The 14,412-nt window shown below is 35.8% G+C and overlaps 1 protein-coding gene across 16 annotated transcripts in view; it reads left to right on the forward strand.

The window, feature by feature from the left end:
- Nucleotides 1-14,412, forward strand: part of NAALADL2 (N-acetylated alpha-linked acidic dipeptidase like 2) — a 489,547-nt gene that overhangs the window by 422,939 nt on the left and 52,196 nt on the right. For 15 of the 16 annotated variants that reach the window (XM_062603417.1, XM_062603427.1, XM_062603416.1 and 12 more), the window contains one exon: nucleotides 9,070-9,165. The exons of the other annotated variant lie outside the window; for it this stretch is intronic. In XM_062603417.1, the coding sequence (XP_062459401.1) occupies nucleotides 9,070-9,165 (96 nt within the window). The remainder of the gene's footprint in view (nucleotides 1-9,069; nucleotides 9,166-14,412) is intronic. 16 annotated transcript variants of the gene reach the window in all.

The raw sequence follows: 14,412 nt of genomic DNA on the forward strand, positions 1-14,412 counted from the left end.
AGTTGATCATAAAATGTTACAAAGTGTTCTTGCATCATGCACATGACACATCCAAGAAAAGGTGTTCTCTCTTAAATGTAGTAAAGCTGAACTGAGCCGTCCTATTTCTAAAATTCTGAAAATTGAGAAAGATCCTCTCTGAGGGTTCCAGTTTTCTGGCTTTGAGCTGCTTCCTCTTACTTAAACTGCTGATTCTGCTTTCAGTTTAAAAAGCATCAAGGGAAAATTCTAGAGAAGAATAAAGCTATGCAAGTGTCCTGATGTGTTAAAAGTTGCTTTCTTTATGCTGCAGTCTGAATTTATAGCTTTACAGTGATTATTTCAATTCACTTACTATTGCAAGGAAGAAAACATTAAGTTAAAAGAGATGAGAGTAAAGTGGTTATATTATTTTCCTGTCTGATTACTGTTGGCTTGAGTTTTTCTGGCTACAGTTGAGTTGAATAATAAAATAAATTGTGCATCAGTGATTCCAATTCTGCCTCTTCTGTTTTCTGTGCAGTGTGATTTGGCAGACCTTGCTTATTTTGTCTGTCATCTGATGACATCACAAGGTCACTGAGCATCTTCACCAGAATATTAAAAACGTAGATAGATTTGGTTTTCTTTCTTTTCTGAAAGTTCTTCAGTGAACTGAAATGGTAAAAGTTCTAAAGAAAAGCTTCTTGTCAGAAATTCCTTCCAGCGTGCCCATTTTTAGGACAGGGTCATTCTGACTTTGAATGAGATTTTTGACACACATTAGGCTGTGGCAACTGCAATGACTTGCTTTCTAAAAAGAATTGGCCTATGCTTACAGTGAAAACCAACTTTTATATCACTTCATAATCCTTTGTGGATTTTTGGGGGAACATTTAATTAGATATCGAGAGCATTTGCCAGAAAGGGAACAGGCAGCCTGCTAGTGAGGTGGAAAAGCATACACTCTTCTGCAGTATGTTTGCAGCTTTAACGGCCTTTAATACTGAGAAATCCTATATGCTGTACATCAATCCCTGGTGTTATGCCATTGATTCAGTTTAACCCACACATCAGAGTATTACACTTTTGCTTCAGTATGTTCTATGCTAGATAATCCACTTTTTCAGTAAATCTGTTTGAAAATCTACTTCAGTCTGCTGTATCTTCTCAAACTAAAAGTACTCCACATGGTCGATGATAAGCCATATTTTAGAATATGAGATGCTCTTTTCCATTACTCTTTTTTTTTTATCCTTGTTCCAGTCAAATCTCTGGTTCAATCTCTTACACCCTGCCAGGAAAAAAAAAAGAAAAAAAGGAAAATGGATGGAGATGAGATGGTCTTTTAGCCCAGCTGAGGTGACACACCTGTTTCACAAAGGAATACAATTGTGTATTTGCTGCCAAAACATCATATGCTAATTGTTTGATGCTAGGGTAAAATGGAATAAGGAATTAGTGAGAACCTGCAGTGCAGATTTCACCGGTGGTTTTGTTCTCACTGCTCTCTCTTTATCTTTTCTTCTGATGGGGTTTTTACCTTCATGTTCTGACAATTTTTTTGCAAGTGCTTTGAATATAGATGCACATAAGTCCTCATGCAGTTGTAAGCCTCTAGATTTCTGGGTAATAGTTTTGGGCACAGCATAACTTTATAATGTGCACTCTGCAGGTAAAATCAACCTCCCAGCTAAATTTGCTTCCCAGGATGATTACGAAGGTAAGCACTGACTAGTAGCTTTGTGTTTTAGTTACCAGACACTGAATGTTTGTGAGTTTTCCTCAGGTTGCTACAATTTTACTCTTCATACTGTTGTATTACAAAGAGGCAGAAAGTGAAAGTGTAGTAGCTCATAGCGCAGACACACACACAGACACACACACACATATATGTGGACAGGTAACCAATTATATTCTCGGTCCTGATGCAGCAGAATCTTTATACCCCTAAATTCTCCTCTCCAAAACATTATTCTTTGTGTGAAAAAAATAAACAGCTTTCTCTTGGCTTTCATCCTTCTTTTGTGTATTTGCTTTGCAGATTTTAGCAGTGTTAGACTGGCATTCTTATACTGTTCGGCCTACCTGTACAAATTTCAGACAGGTTTTTGCTCTCTGTTGTACCTTTCTAAGAAACTTTTGCTTCTGTGCAGTACAAAATTGGTGGCGCAAATATTGTGAATGCTGAAGGGCGAAGTTGTCACACATGCGAACAACAGAGTCAAATATAAGCAAGGGTGAAGTCAAACTGATTAAAGAACTTGAGTCTTAGGACTGTCTTTTTCCAGATTGAGAGTTTTTTCTGGGTGGAGAAACCCCCACTGCATGTTCCTTTCAAAAAAAGAACAAACGAACAAAACACACACAAAATTCTTGAGGTATTTGTGTGTTATTCACCAGGTTAAGGGCAGAGGGATGTTTTCTTATAAATGCTGGGAATATTCAGCAGGCAAGAAAAATGTATTCAGGATGGAATGAGAACATAAAACTAGTAATTGAACTGTTTCTAAAGTCATAGTCAAGAAAAAAGGACTTTCTGTTGTAGATGCAGCATTGTCATGGCCTCCTAAAAAAAAGAAAATAAATAAATAGTTTGTTGCATGTACCACAAAACTATTTCCAGTCCTAAAACAGTGTGTGATAAAATTGATATCTAATGTTCTGGTATTTACTATGTTTTACATTAAATCACCAGAAGTGCTGTGGGAATTTATTCATGATTTAAAATGCATTGGTTGAAAGTTGGCATATAAATTGAAGGTATGCTGTAAGACTGTACACAAAGGATGCAAATTTAATACCTTTAGAAGGTGAAGCATTATGTTCACTTAATTAGTTGAGGAAGGACAACTTCGAAAAATGAGTCTAGTAAATCAGAAGTGAATTTTAGCGCAAATGTCCATCATAAATAAGCAAGAGTAAGCCAGGTTAGGGGCTTTGACAGGTTTTTTTCTGCATTTTTGATCCCCATTAATTGATTCATAAATCAGTTAATTACTGTCACAAGACCCGAGGGCAGCAGGAAATTGGGTTCAAATTAAAAAGAAAAGGAGGCAATTTGTTTTAAGATTGAAAGTTGAACGTTCAATCGAAGTTTAATCAGAAATTACCCATTATTTGAAAAGTGGAACATCAATGTCTTTCTAATTTCACAGAATGCTTCATTAAATGAGTAGTGAAAAGATCAGGTTAACTGATCGTTCCAAAAGGAAGATGAGACAAATACAGAGTTTTGGAAGCCTGGTTCCAAATTCGTGTTACGCAGGTTCGTATCTCTTTTGAAGAGCTCATAGAGAAACCAAATCATTATGCTGGGAGTTGAAGGATTATTGGTGGGGTCATTTCTAGGTTGTACACATTGTATGGTAAAAGCATAGCTTCATATCAGAAGAGCAAATGTACTTAATCCATTTGGTTAATGATGTACCTAAAGAACAATTTACAAAGGACAAGAAACAGCAAAGAGGGAATTTTCAAAGGCATAACTGGAAGCTGAGCCTCCTAAATTTGAGGGTGATTCACAGTGGTCTCACCTTGAAAAGGTTTTTCCATTAATTGATAGCATCTTGAGAACATTCAGCTGCACAGTATGCAGAACACTCTGACCATTGTAAAGGTGAGGGTGATACTACTGCCTGACTAGAAATGAAGGCAGATGAGTTTTGTCTAGGAAATGAGAGGGGGAGAGTACAAGGACAATAACTATAGCTGTAACTTGTACTGTGGGTGAAAAACATAGAGGAATAATAGAGTTGGTTTAGTGACCTTGGGATTAGCATGTCTTTTTCTTGGTGTGTATATACTAGAAATCTTCTTAGCAAATTACTGTAAGAAAAGACTCCGAAAAAACATCATAAAAACAAAACAAACATAAAAACAACCACCAGAAAACACCCGCTTGTTACTCTGAGCTTGCTCAAAGAATAAATGAGGAGTCTGATTCAGTTTCTCTCTGTTGGAAAGTGTTGCTCATGCTGTTAAATGCTGAGAGGTACTCTTGAAACATCATCTAGACTCATTTCTCTGCCATGTGCTCCCTTGGATAAAGAGTGGGCTTCTGTTACTTGGACAGTTCCTGCAGCTTTCTCTGATGAGCCTAGTGCTTGAAAAACAATAAAAAGCAAGAGAAACAGAACAGGTTTGCCTTTCTAGTAGTTTTTTATGGAGGTGGGTTTTATGAAGGAAAAAAAAAAAAAAGCTGTTTTAAAGATATCCTTTTATAAGTGCAGAGCGAGATGCCAGGAAGTTATTTCAGGTAGTAAAATCTAATAATCTTGGATTAACTATTTGCAAGTACTATCTGTACACACAGAGAATAATATGTGTTATTTGTGGATATGTACAAATATGTTAAAATTGTAGGAATTTATTTCATGTACACTTCACAGGGAAGCCTCTATGTTCTGGGCACAAAGCTTAATTGTGTAAAAATGCTCAAGCCTGCTTAAAGCAGTGATTCTGTATGACTCCTTTTCAAGATCTTAGCAAGCAGCTAATGGTCTTGATTCCATCATGAGCAAAATGGCTTGGTCTTTTGATGAAAAAATGTGTTTGGATTTATTTGCTGGTCATTGCTTATTCACATTGTGTTCCTTTAAAAGGCTGCATCTGAGGCAGTAGCAAAAACTACATGTGTACCTTGCCTGTCTGCTGTGGTCTGGACTAAGTTGGAAGCCTTTGGAAGGAGGGTTGCTTGCTCAGTGGCATTCAGAAGAGGAACAGAATAATCCGTCAGTTTTCCAGACTATAGATTTGGCCAACAAAAGAGAGCTAAACTGTGCTGGCACAAGAGGGGGACAGTGATAAAAATCAAAAAGACCTCCAAGCCTTCAAGTGCAGAAGGGACTGATGAGCAGAGAAAGGGGCATATTTGTAGTCTGACCACAAGACAGGTGTAAAAAAAAGCCCAGCTCTTTTCCTGAGGATCCTAGCAGAGACTGTGCTGAGTTTGTTGCAAAATGGGAAGTCAGTGTTGGACTGAGGAAGAACATAAAGATAATGACTCCTTGTTCAAAGAAATAACAGGCAAAAGTTGTTTAAAAATTGTTGTTCAATTTTTAATAAGGGCTGTTTTCTTGCATGCAGTTCTCATAAAAGCTAGTTTTAAAGAAAAATAAAGTTTGTCTTTGAGATGTTTGCCTCTGGCAAGATATCAGGACTAATCCACATCAGAGCTCTAGCTGACTTGGGGTTGAATCCTACCACTTCCTTGTGTAATTCATTTAGGACCGAGTATTTCTTTTCATTCAAGTGTTGTAAGAGGAGCAAAACCTGATCCACGAAGGCACTTAAAGGAAGAGAATGAGTGTGAATGTATACTTGCAGTGTTTACCCCATTACTGAATGAGACATGAGTGAAAGATTACTAGAATCCTAACCTGTGCCCCATAGGTGTGTTTAAGTAGGGTGGGATAAAAGCCAGTTAAGCAGTGTTTTCCTGCTTTACAGGCATCTGATCCATCAAGTTTTAGATTCCAGAGAAAAGTACTTGTCTAGATGGAGCAATAATCTGATCTTGTATAGCAAAGCTAATTCAGTAATCATTCCTTTCACTGACTTTCAGTAAGGATCTCAAGAATGAATATAAATAGTGTAATTCTTTGTAAGTTATTGATTATGATGAACAGCATTAGCACTACCATAGCAGAATGACAGTGTTCCTCAACCTTCCACCAAATAAATGATATGCCTCTGTAAACTAGTGTGCAGACTTAAAGATGAACAGGTGTTATGAAATAATCTTGAAGTATGTATTTTATCTTTATAATAAGTTACTTTGTGAAAAAAAAAAAAATTAACCAAATAGTTGAAGAACGACTTCATTTATTATTCTGGTGCTTTTGTGACAACACACAGATGCATCAGTGAACACCAAAATTTGTATAAGTTAGTGCTTCCCCCCCACCCCAAAAAAAAAAGTGGTGGGAGCTTACAACCAGAACAACCAGAAATAACCTTCTAGAAATGTATGGAATACTGATAGAATACAGATCATGGAGGCATTAATTTGTAGAAAAAAAATCAAGCAAACTTAGCAGAGATGTAACATACCCTTTTGAGATCTGCCTTTCACTGAGTTTTCTTGAACGTCTTGAACATCATGTCTATGAGCCATTAATGCTTTTCAAAAAAGCTCAATTTATTTCTGAATGTACTAGTTCAGGAGGTGGATTGGGCATCTGCAGGGAGCTAATCCTACATTGAGTGGTTTTAAGCAGAGCATATTGCCGTACCACATCACTGCTATGATTATAAGGAATTTGTGTCTCACGCTTGTTTGGGAAGAGAGCTAACAGTGCCGTGCCCAATTAAGAACTACCTCTTGGTTCCATGTGATGTACTGCATTGTTTAGTACAAATATAATTCTGATTCAGCAGGCATATATCATATACCACCATTTTATCCCCAGGGGTGCATGAGTAAGATACTTTATATTGTTTATTTCAAGGAGGAGGGTAAGAGTTTTTCTCTGCTTCTTTTTAACTTCCTGTGTTTGAATTGAAGTTAACAGCTCTTTTCACTAAAGTACTATTTTTCTTCAGTCTTTCTATGGCTTAGAACCCAGCATGCAAAAGAGTAGAGCTCAGTCACATAAGAAGAGGTTATGCAAGCCAAAACAAAGCATCTAAATTGTTTGTCTCTCTCATTTGCTCACTTCCTGATGTTTGAAACAATAAACCCTGCAGAGTGTTTTTAGCAAGTGGTAGTGTTTTCTAAAAGGTAGTGGAGTGTCAGCCTTACAAATCAATCCTGTTAAAGCTCAGATACTTTTAATAATTTTTAACCAAAGCTTTATTTGACCATTGCAAATAACTTTATGGTGATTGAAGACTGTGTTTGGCATCGTTACCAGGTTTAATGCCCCTTAAAAGGGGCTTCACTTCTTGCAAATACAGAATATGAGCACTTTTTTGAGTACAAGGACAGAAGCTATTGAAGACCAGTATATATCAAGAGAAGGAAAGTGAAGAAGTATTATTTTAGTAGATACAGGAAGCTGGCATTTGAAAAGGACATGTTTCCTGAACATTGTCAATATTGCCTTGCGGGCTGGGAAGTAATCTAAACCAGAAAAATTATTCAGCTTAAATACAGGACCATGGGCTTCTGTGAATTTTATTTGGAATTAAGTCTGAAAAGACTCCAGGCATTTTTCAAAATTTCTATTCATAAAGATGTAATCATAGTATAATCTCATGATGACTTTGGCATGTCTGAGACAGGGGTATTGTCAGCTGCTTATTGCTGCTGGTACTATTTTATATGTAAATTCATAGACCATGAAAGTTACACTCAGACTTGGAGTACTCTTATATTGGGTCCTGTGTAAAGCTCCAGAACTAGCATATGTAAAATGGTATGATCATGAACGTGGAAAATAAATTCATTTCATGAGTCTCATTCCTTTGCTTAACCTTTCTTAGTGGACATGTTTTCTTATATTCTTATTACTGTCCCTCTGCAGAAGAAAAAAAGACAAAAAACAAACAAAAAAAAATAAACAACAAAAGAAAACATTTAAAAGATGTATGTGAAATGCTAGAACTAGCCTAACTTGATCTGAAACTGAATAATTCCCTGGAGACTCTGCCAGGGCTGACAAAGAAAGGACAGGACTAGTTTCCCAGCACTCTGATGCAAAGACTTACTACAAGGAAGTATGTTAATAAAAAGCTTGAAGTCTCTCTGCAGTCCCAAATCGATCCCTCTGTTAAGTCTGTGTGTAATTCTGTGTGGCACACAATGCATTGTACACTAAATATGAAATACAATAGAGAAACTTAGGGTATTCTCTAAACACAATAATATATTTAGGTTCTGGCATCCAAAATTAAAATAAAAACCCAGAATAAGATTAATGGACAAGGAAAGGTTTAGATCATCTAAAAGGAGATGCTGAACTTAGTTGCCTAGGGCTAATCAGAGTTTGGCAGAAGGCTTGAGGTGATGTATTATTCCTCTTCAGGATGTAAGTAAATGCAGTGGATGCATCTCTGCATCATGGATGGTGTTTCTGCATCAGAGTCCAGTTTGACAAGTATGTTTAGTAGAACTGTTCAAAGCTAGTATATTTTAGAATGGCATGATACTCAGGCACTGGTGCATTCTCTGCCCGATCAGTGAAATAACTTTGGCTATGTTTTCCGTGTTTTTGTACTGAACCCATTGCTGTTGGTAAACAGTGTATTCAAAGTATGCTTACCAAATCAAGCATCTCAGTCCATCAAGATGTACCTCTACACTTATTTTTATATCAGGTGAGTATTAGATGGGCACTAGGCTCCTAGCTTTTCTGAGACAGGTATCTCAGGTCAAGTCTAAAAAACTAAACTAGGTGTGTGCCACAAAAGCAATGCAAAGAAAGATTTTTCTTTTTAATTCAGTTGCTTTATTATACCAAGATCAGGAATATATGTTTAAAATAATTTCAGTTTTAGGCATCTGTGCACCTCTGAGGTTTGTTGTTTGGGGTTTTTTAAAATTGTTTTGCATTTTTTCAGTTCACACCTGGGTTTCAGTTTGCTGTTGCCTTGTGACAGCAAATATGCAACCTAACTTCTTGCTTTCTTACAGTACAAGAAGAGGCAAACATCTTGTACAACTAATATATTAAGATAGCCTAGTTATAAAAAGAGTGGTCAACCTGAAGAATGTAATTTTAGGGAATTCACCAAACCTTCATATTATGTAGATTGTATTACTGTATACAGAAGTAGGATGATTGCATAAGATAAAAGTATATTCTTTGATTAATGTGACATTTCTTCTGAAGACCAAATCATAACATATTAAATAAAATGTCTGATTCCTGCCTAGCTCCAAATGAAATGTGTTATTTTTTTCTCCCTCAAGGCAAAATTTTTAGCTGCTTTGGGAAGCATAATTACAAAGACAACTGCCATTCAAGAAATAAAGTCATAAGACTTAGGGTTTTTTTCCTGTTTCAGGGAATTGGAATCAGTTAATTAGATCAGTGAAATAAGTTTAATAACTGGCAAAACATAAGATCAATTTGAAGGGTTTTTCAATCTCTCAACAAAATCCAATAAGCATTCGAAAGAAAATCAATGTGGAATCCTAAAAGGCTTCTTATTTCTTTCTCACAGAATTCTAGCTTTCTTTCTGAAGCTCTTTTTCCTGTACATGCAACAAAAACTGAAGAACTGGATCCCTCCTTCAGCCTGCACGAGACCATTGCAAAGGTAACAGAAATTGAGATGTCATTTATACATGCTTTCCTTCACGTAGCCAAATTTGAATTTGTTCATAGTTTTGAAAGATAATATATTTTTTTCTTGTATATATTTGAATGTACTTAAAATTTGTGGAGGTTTTTTTCATTCAGATTCATCATTGGAAAATACTGTTATATTGGTCAACTTTTGTGAGTAAAAGCCTTTTATGTGCAAATGCTTCATTTTCTGTGATTCAGTTGTATTTTTCGTGGTTCACATTACACTTCCTGGCATGAGTGCAGGGCAGTAAACCTCACTAGGTGGCAGGAAGTAGCAGGTATGTTGCTGTCGATTTTGTCAGTGAAGAGGGCTCTCTGAGGGCACCTTCACATGCACTTTATGAGCTGTCATTGGGATGCCCACATGGGAGGAACGGGTGGCCATCCCAGGAATCTGGAGAATGCTCTATATAGGGAATGCTTCCAAAGTTAATGTGTTCTGACTCCCCTCTTGTCACTCCAGTATAATACTCCCTCCGTATTATTTATTAGTACTCCTTGCTCCAGACTGCTCTTTCTTTACTCTGTCCAATCAGCAAGCCCGATTTCTGTTAAGACACATGACTGCAACTGAGTCAAGCTTAATGGATATGCGCACTTCTTATACCTGGATTTCTCATAAACCCGAGCTTTGTAGACCTCACAAACAGATTTTGGAGCTACTTCTTTGAAGCTACTTCTCTTGGAAAAGCAGCTACTGTTTAAACATTTCTTGTGGCAATAATAAAAATAAATTCACAAAGATCAGGCATGCAGATTTAGCATGTAGGTGGATCAGCATCTTTGGCAAAATAGGCAGTGGCTGATCTTGGGGGTTTTAGGGTTTTCTTTGTCATGGGTTTTATTTAAAAAAATTAAAGACATATTCCTAGACATCGTTTTGAAGCTTGGCAGGTACTGCCAGTTAAGGAGCAACCATAAGACGAGTCTTCTCTGAAGCCCTTTAAATGGAATTGATGGCAATTTAAGCCAAAGTGGTGCCAAAGTGACTGAAAACATTCACCAAATTTCTTCCCAAAGACTGAGGGAACTAGGTAAGTGGTTATTTACTACACAATTGATTTGTGATTAACTAACTAGTGTGTGATGGGCCATATATAATCTGAATCATCTATATTATTTTTCTATTTTCTATATAATGTTGACGAGCAGAGAAAAGTTTTTATTAGATGGATGACTTGAAGCATTTTGATCCTGTTTAAATCATTGCACATTATTTCAAGTGCAGTCATTGAGCATTACAATTTTCTCTGACAAAACTTGATGAAAATTGCATTAGGATATGACTGTATTTCTGTTTTGCTTTTCAGACTGTAGCCCAGGATGCTGTTATAAAGATGCCCTTAGCTGGTAGTTTTGTCATCTTTACCCTAGCTTAATTATCTTGAAGTAGTTTCTGAGTAGCTTGAAGAGCAAAAATTTTCTAAATTTCATCTGTAGTTTAGGCTTTTTTCCAGTTAGTTGTTACCTTGTGGATCGTTCCACTCCTACCCCTTCGAAGTGCCTGAGCCAGCATTGTCTTTCTCTTCTCCTGCAAAATGGGCTTCCCTTTGTCCCTTCTTTATCCTAGTGTTTGCCATCTGTTCCGATTTGAAAGCATTTCCAATGTGAAATGTCCTGAAATGTATACGGTATTTTACATAAGGCCATAGTATAGCTTTGTGTTGTAATGTTTATCCAGCTTCATACCTGAGGTGACGTCATATCAACCTTTTCCTTGGTAAGACCTTCTTTCAGCCCTATGTTTGATTCTAGTGGCTGCATGTTAGTGCAGACAAGCTGCTGCATATGTAGTCTGAATTCTACAGAGTCATCTTATTTTAGAAATTTTCTTTTTTAAACTGAGACTGGTTTCCATGATTTGGGCCACCTGAAAAGTTGCTGAGACATTGGTCACGGTGATGGTTTTTCCTATTTCCATTATCAAAACTCTAAATATGTCCTGTGTATGCTGTGCGCATAATAATTCTCAATGTGAGCCCTTTAAGGAGGGGAAGTGGGGAGGGAAATTAATGATTTTTTTTTTCTTTGAGAAGAAAAAAAAATATCAGTTTGGCTTTAATGAAAACATCTGTAAGTATTAGAAGAAAGGAAATTTGAGTTACATGGAGGTACAGATCTTTTAAACAGTATCTAATTTGCACAGTTCAGTTGATCGATTATTCATGGTCAGTGTATGAGTGCAAACAGAATTCTAGGTATTATACTGTGCACATGAATGATGCATGATGCTTTCTGCTTCCACACTTTTTTGGTTCTGGGTAAAAGTTCATTGTTAACATTTATTCTGTTTATCAGTTACTGTATATGCCTGATGGTTGTCTTTGAGCTCATACAGGTGAAATTAAATAAGATACATTTTTACTTGAGTGAGAGAAGTAGATGAAATACAGAAATGTTATGTATCCTGAAATACCATTTCATCTTGTACCTTTGAAAACAGAGTTTTGTTGGGTCTTATAAGCAAGCTGAAAGGAAAACCATTTTTGTATTCATGAAACTACAGAAATTCTGTTACAATTCTCTGAGCACCTTGAAAACCGTACAGTTTGAGTGAACAAGACTTAGTTTCTTGCTGAGTCTTTAACGTAAAAATATTAACTGGATATGGGATTTAAACGAAATGCTATAACCCATTTAATGCTATAACTTAGTTAAAACTAAGCACTCTAGATACTATTCTTTAATCGGAAACCTTCGTATTTTCATTGTGCGACTGTGAACAGATGAGGCCAAGTTGTATCTTCAGAAGGTTATAAATCTCTAGCTTTATATTAAATTACTCATACTTGAAAAAAAAAAAAAATACCGTGAGAGAGTAGCTCATAGTTAGAGAATATAGACTCTTCAGTTGGAAGTTAATGCTCCTCAACAGGTACATGCCAACTGACTGTACACACTCCATTGCAATTGCAAGTAAAATAGGTATCATAACTGCTTCTGAAATTCTAACTTTTCATTTCAAAAGACTTTTCACACAAATCTTTTTCATGTTAAAAATATTCAAATAGAATGAATTAAACAGTAATTTTATTGTTTTGTTGTTTCTTTTATTTAGAATTGGTTAATGAAAATATTTGAAACTGTAACTTTTTATTCTTGAGACCAAACGTATTTTATTAAAATTTTTGATAAAGCAAAAATGTCATATTCCAACCTGCCTTATTCACATGACTATCTGGTTATTTTAGCACTATTTATCCAAATATCAAACATTCAAACCCTTTTTTACAGAACCAAAGTAGTACAAAACACTGTTAATGAGCTATAATGACATGGAAGACTACGAAAATCTTCATAATTTATCAAATTTTCCATGATATTAGATTGTAGAAGTTAAAATTGTAGGAAGCTCAAGTTGAGAAAAGACCTGTGAGATTTTGGAGATACAAATCTTGGAAAATAAATTCACAATATTGTAGGTCAGTAGTTGTCAGCTTATTGTTGACTGAGTAATATTCTGCGATATCTGAAATAAAGATTTTGTGATGTTTAGAGGGCTGGTATGAGATAGGATTAGACCCAGGAAATTCTATGATGTGCTCATATATTAATATAATTCCTTGTGCTTCAGTGATTGCTAATTTGACTATGGCATCCACGTTCAGTAAATAACTTTTAACAATAACTTTTGCTTCCGTTAATAATCCTTGTATTTTGTTTCCTTTGGCTAATCTTAATGACCAAATAAAACTATGCTTAAACAAGCAAGAAAATGTAAAGTTTCATAGCACTAAAAAAAAAAAATCCATTTTCTGTATGTAGAAGTATGTATTTTACAGCTGCTTTCGTGAGAGACTTTATTTTCAAGATTAGTCTCAGTTCCTTTAGTGACCCCCTGAGAAAAACAAAGGTATTCCTTACAGCTGGGTGTTGCAGTTCAAAATTTAGTGGTATCTCATGTGAGATTTGCAGACCTTATAATTTCAAATGTGTTTTATAATACCTATATTAAGTGTTAAAATGGAGAAATGTGTGTCTGTGTGACAGAGAATGGATTTTCCCATCAGACTAGGAGAAGTTAGGTGAAACTCCATTGTTATCAAATGCATAATTGGAAAAGTATGTGCTGTTCTTCAAGAAGTTTCACCAGTGTTATTCAGCACTGTTTTTCATGGTAACTAGTCAGTTGCAGTTATTAACAATTTTGAAAATACTTAAGTATGCTCACTAGAATAGCCTAATAAGGCTCGAATTATGCAGTTATAAAATCTTTAATGGCAGTCCCCCAACAGGGAGTGCCACTGGAGCCACTTAACCAATATCAGGCATGGAATAATAATAAACTTTTATTGATTTTTACTTTGGCAGGCACCAAAGTGTTGAAAGGTATGCCAGAAGTGACATAATTGGTTTTATAATGAGTTATGGGTGCTGACAGATAACTCTTGAGAAAATTATTAGTGATCCTCATTATTCTACACTTCAGTTATGGAGCTGCATAAAGTAGAACTAACAACCATAATGGAATTAACTTTTAAACATTAAATAAAATAGCAATAGGGAGAAGTGTTTCCCTTTTTAGGGAAATAAGGAGTCTTTTATGTAACACAGTGTGTTTTTTCCAGTTTTCTAAAAAGTACTTCCAGGAAGATGACAGGCAGATTCTTTTCTTGAAGCAAATGAAATAAAAGTACTGGACTGCAGGACTGATTGTAGATGACATTTACATTTTGACCACAGATAAGGTACAGCGGAGGAATGCTGGTTTCAGGAATGCTCTAACAGGTTCATTTGAAGCATGGAAATGGTATATATTCCCACTTACCCGTAGTCTGGTCCCATTAATTCTGTAATACAAACATAGGGAACCTATTCCTCTCAACAATGCAATGATATCCGTAACGTTGATAGTTTCTTTCTCTGTAATTTCCCTGAAAATTAACATCTCTGTTTTGGTGAATATGCTACTTCTGCTAAATATTTTCATCTTCCTGCATGGCATCTGTGAATGAGCTTTTTTTTTGTTTGTTTGTTTGTGCTTCTGTACTGCGAAAGCAAAATGTATGGTTATATATAAAACTGATATATGAGATTACAATAAATTGCTGAAATATTAAATTCATTAAACGCAATCAGATAACGCAACATCTCTAAATTAGCATGAAGGTGGCAAATTCTTACAATACCAAAGACTGAGATTGCAAATTTTTAATCAGTAGAATAATATTGTCAAGAACAGTATTAATGCTCTTTCCTGCCAGAGTTCAAAATC

The sequence above is a fragment of the Pezoporus occidentalis genome, unplaced genomic scaffold, assembly GCF_034315485.1.
Source record: "Pezoporus occidentalis ecotype Australia unplaced genomic scaffold, CSIRO_AGI_Poc_V1 ctg8, whole genome shotgun sequence".
In the NCBI taxonomy this organism is placed as follows: Eukaryota; Metazoa; Chordata; class Aves; order Psittaciformes; family Psittacidae; genus Pezoporus; species Pezoporus occidentalis.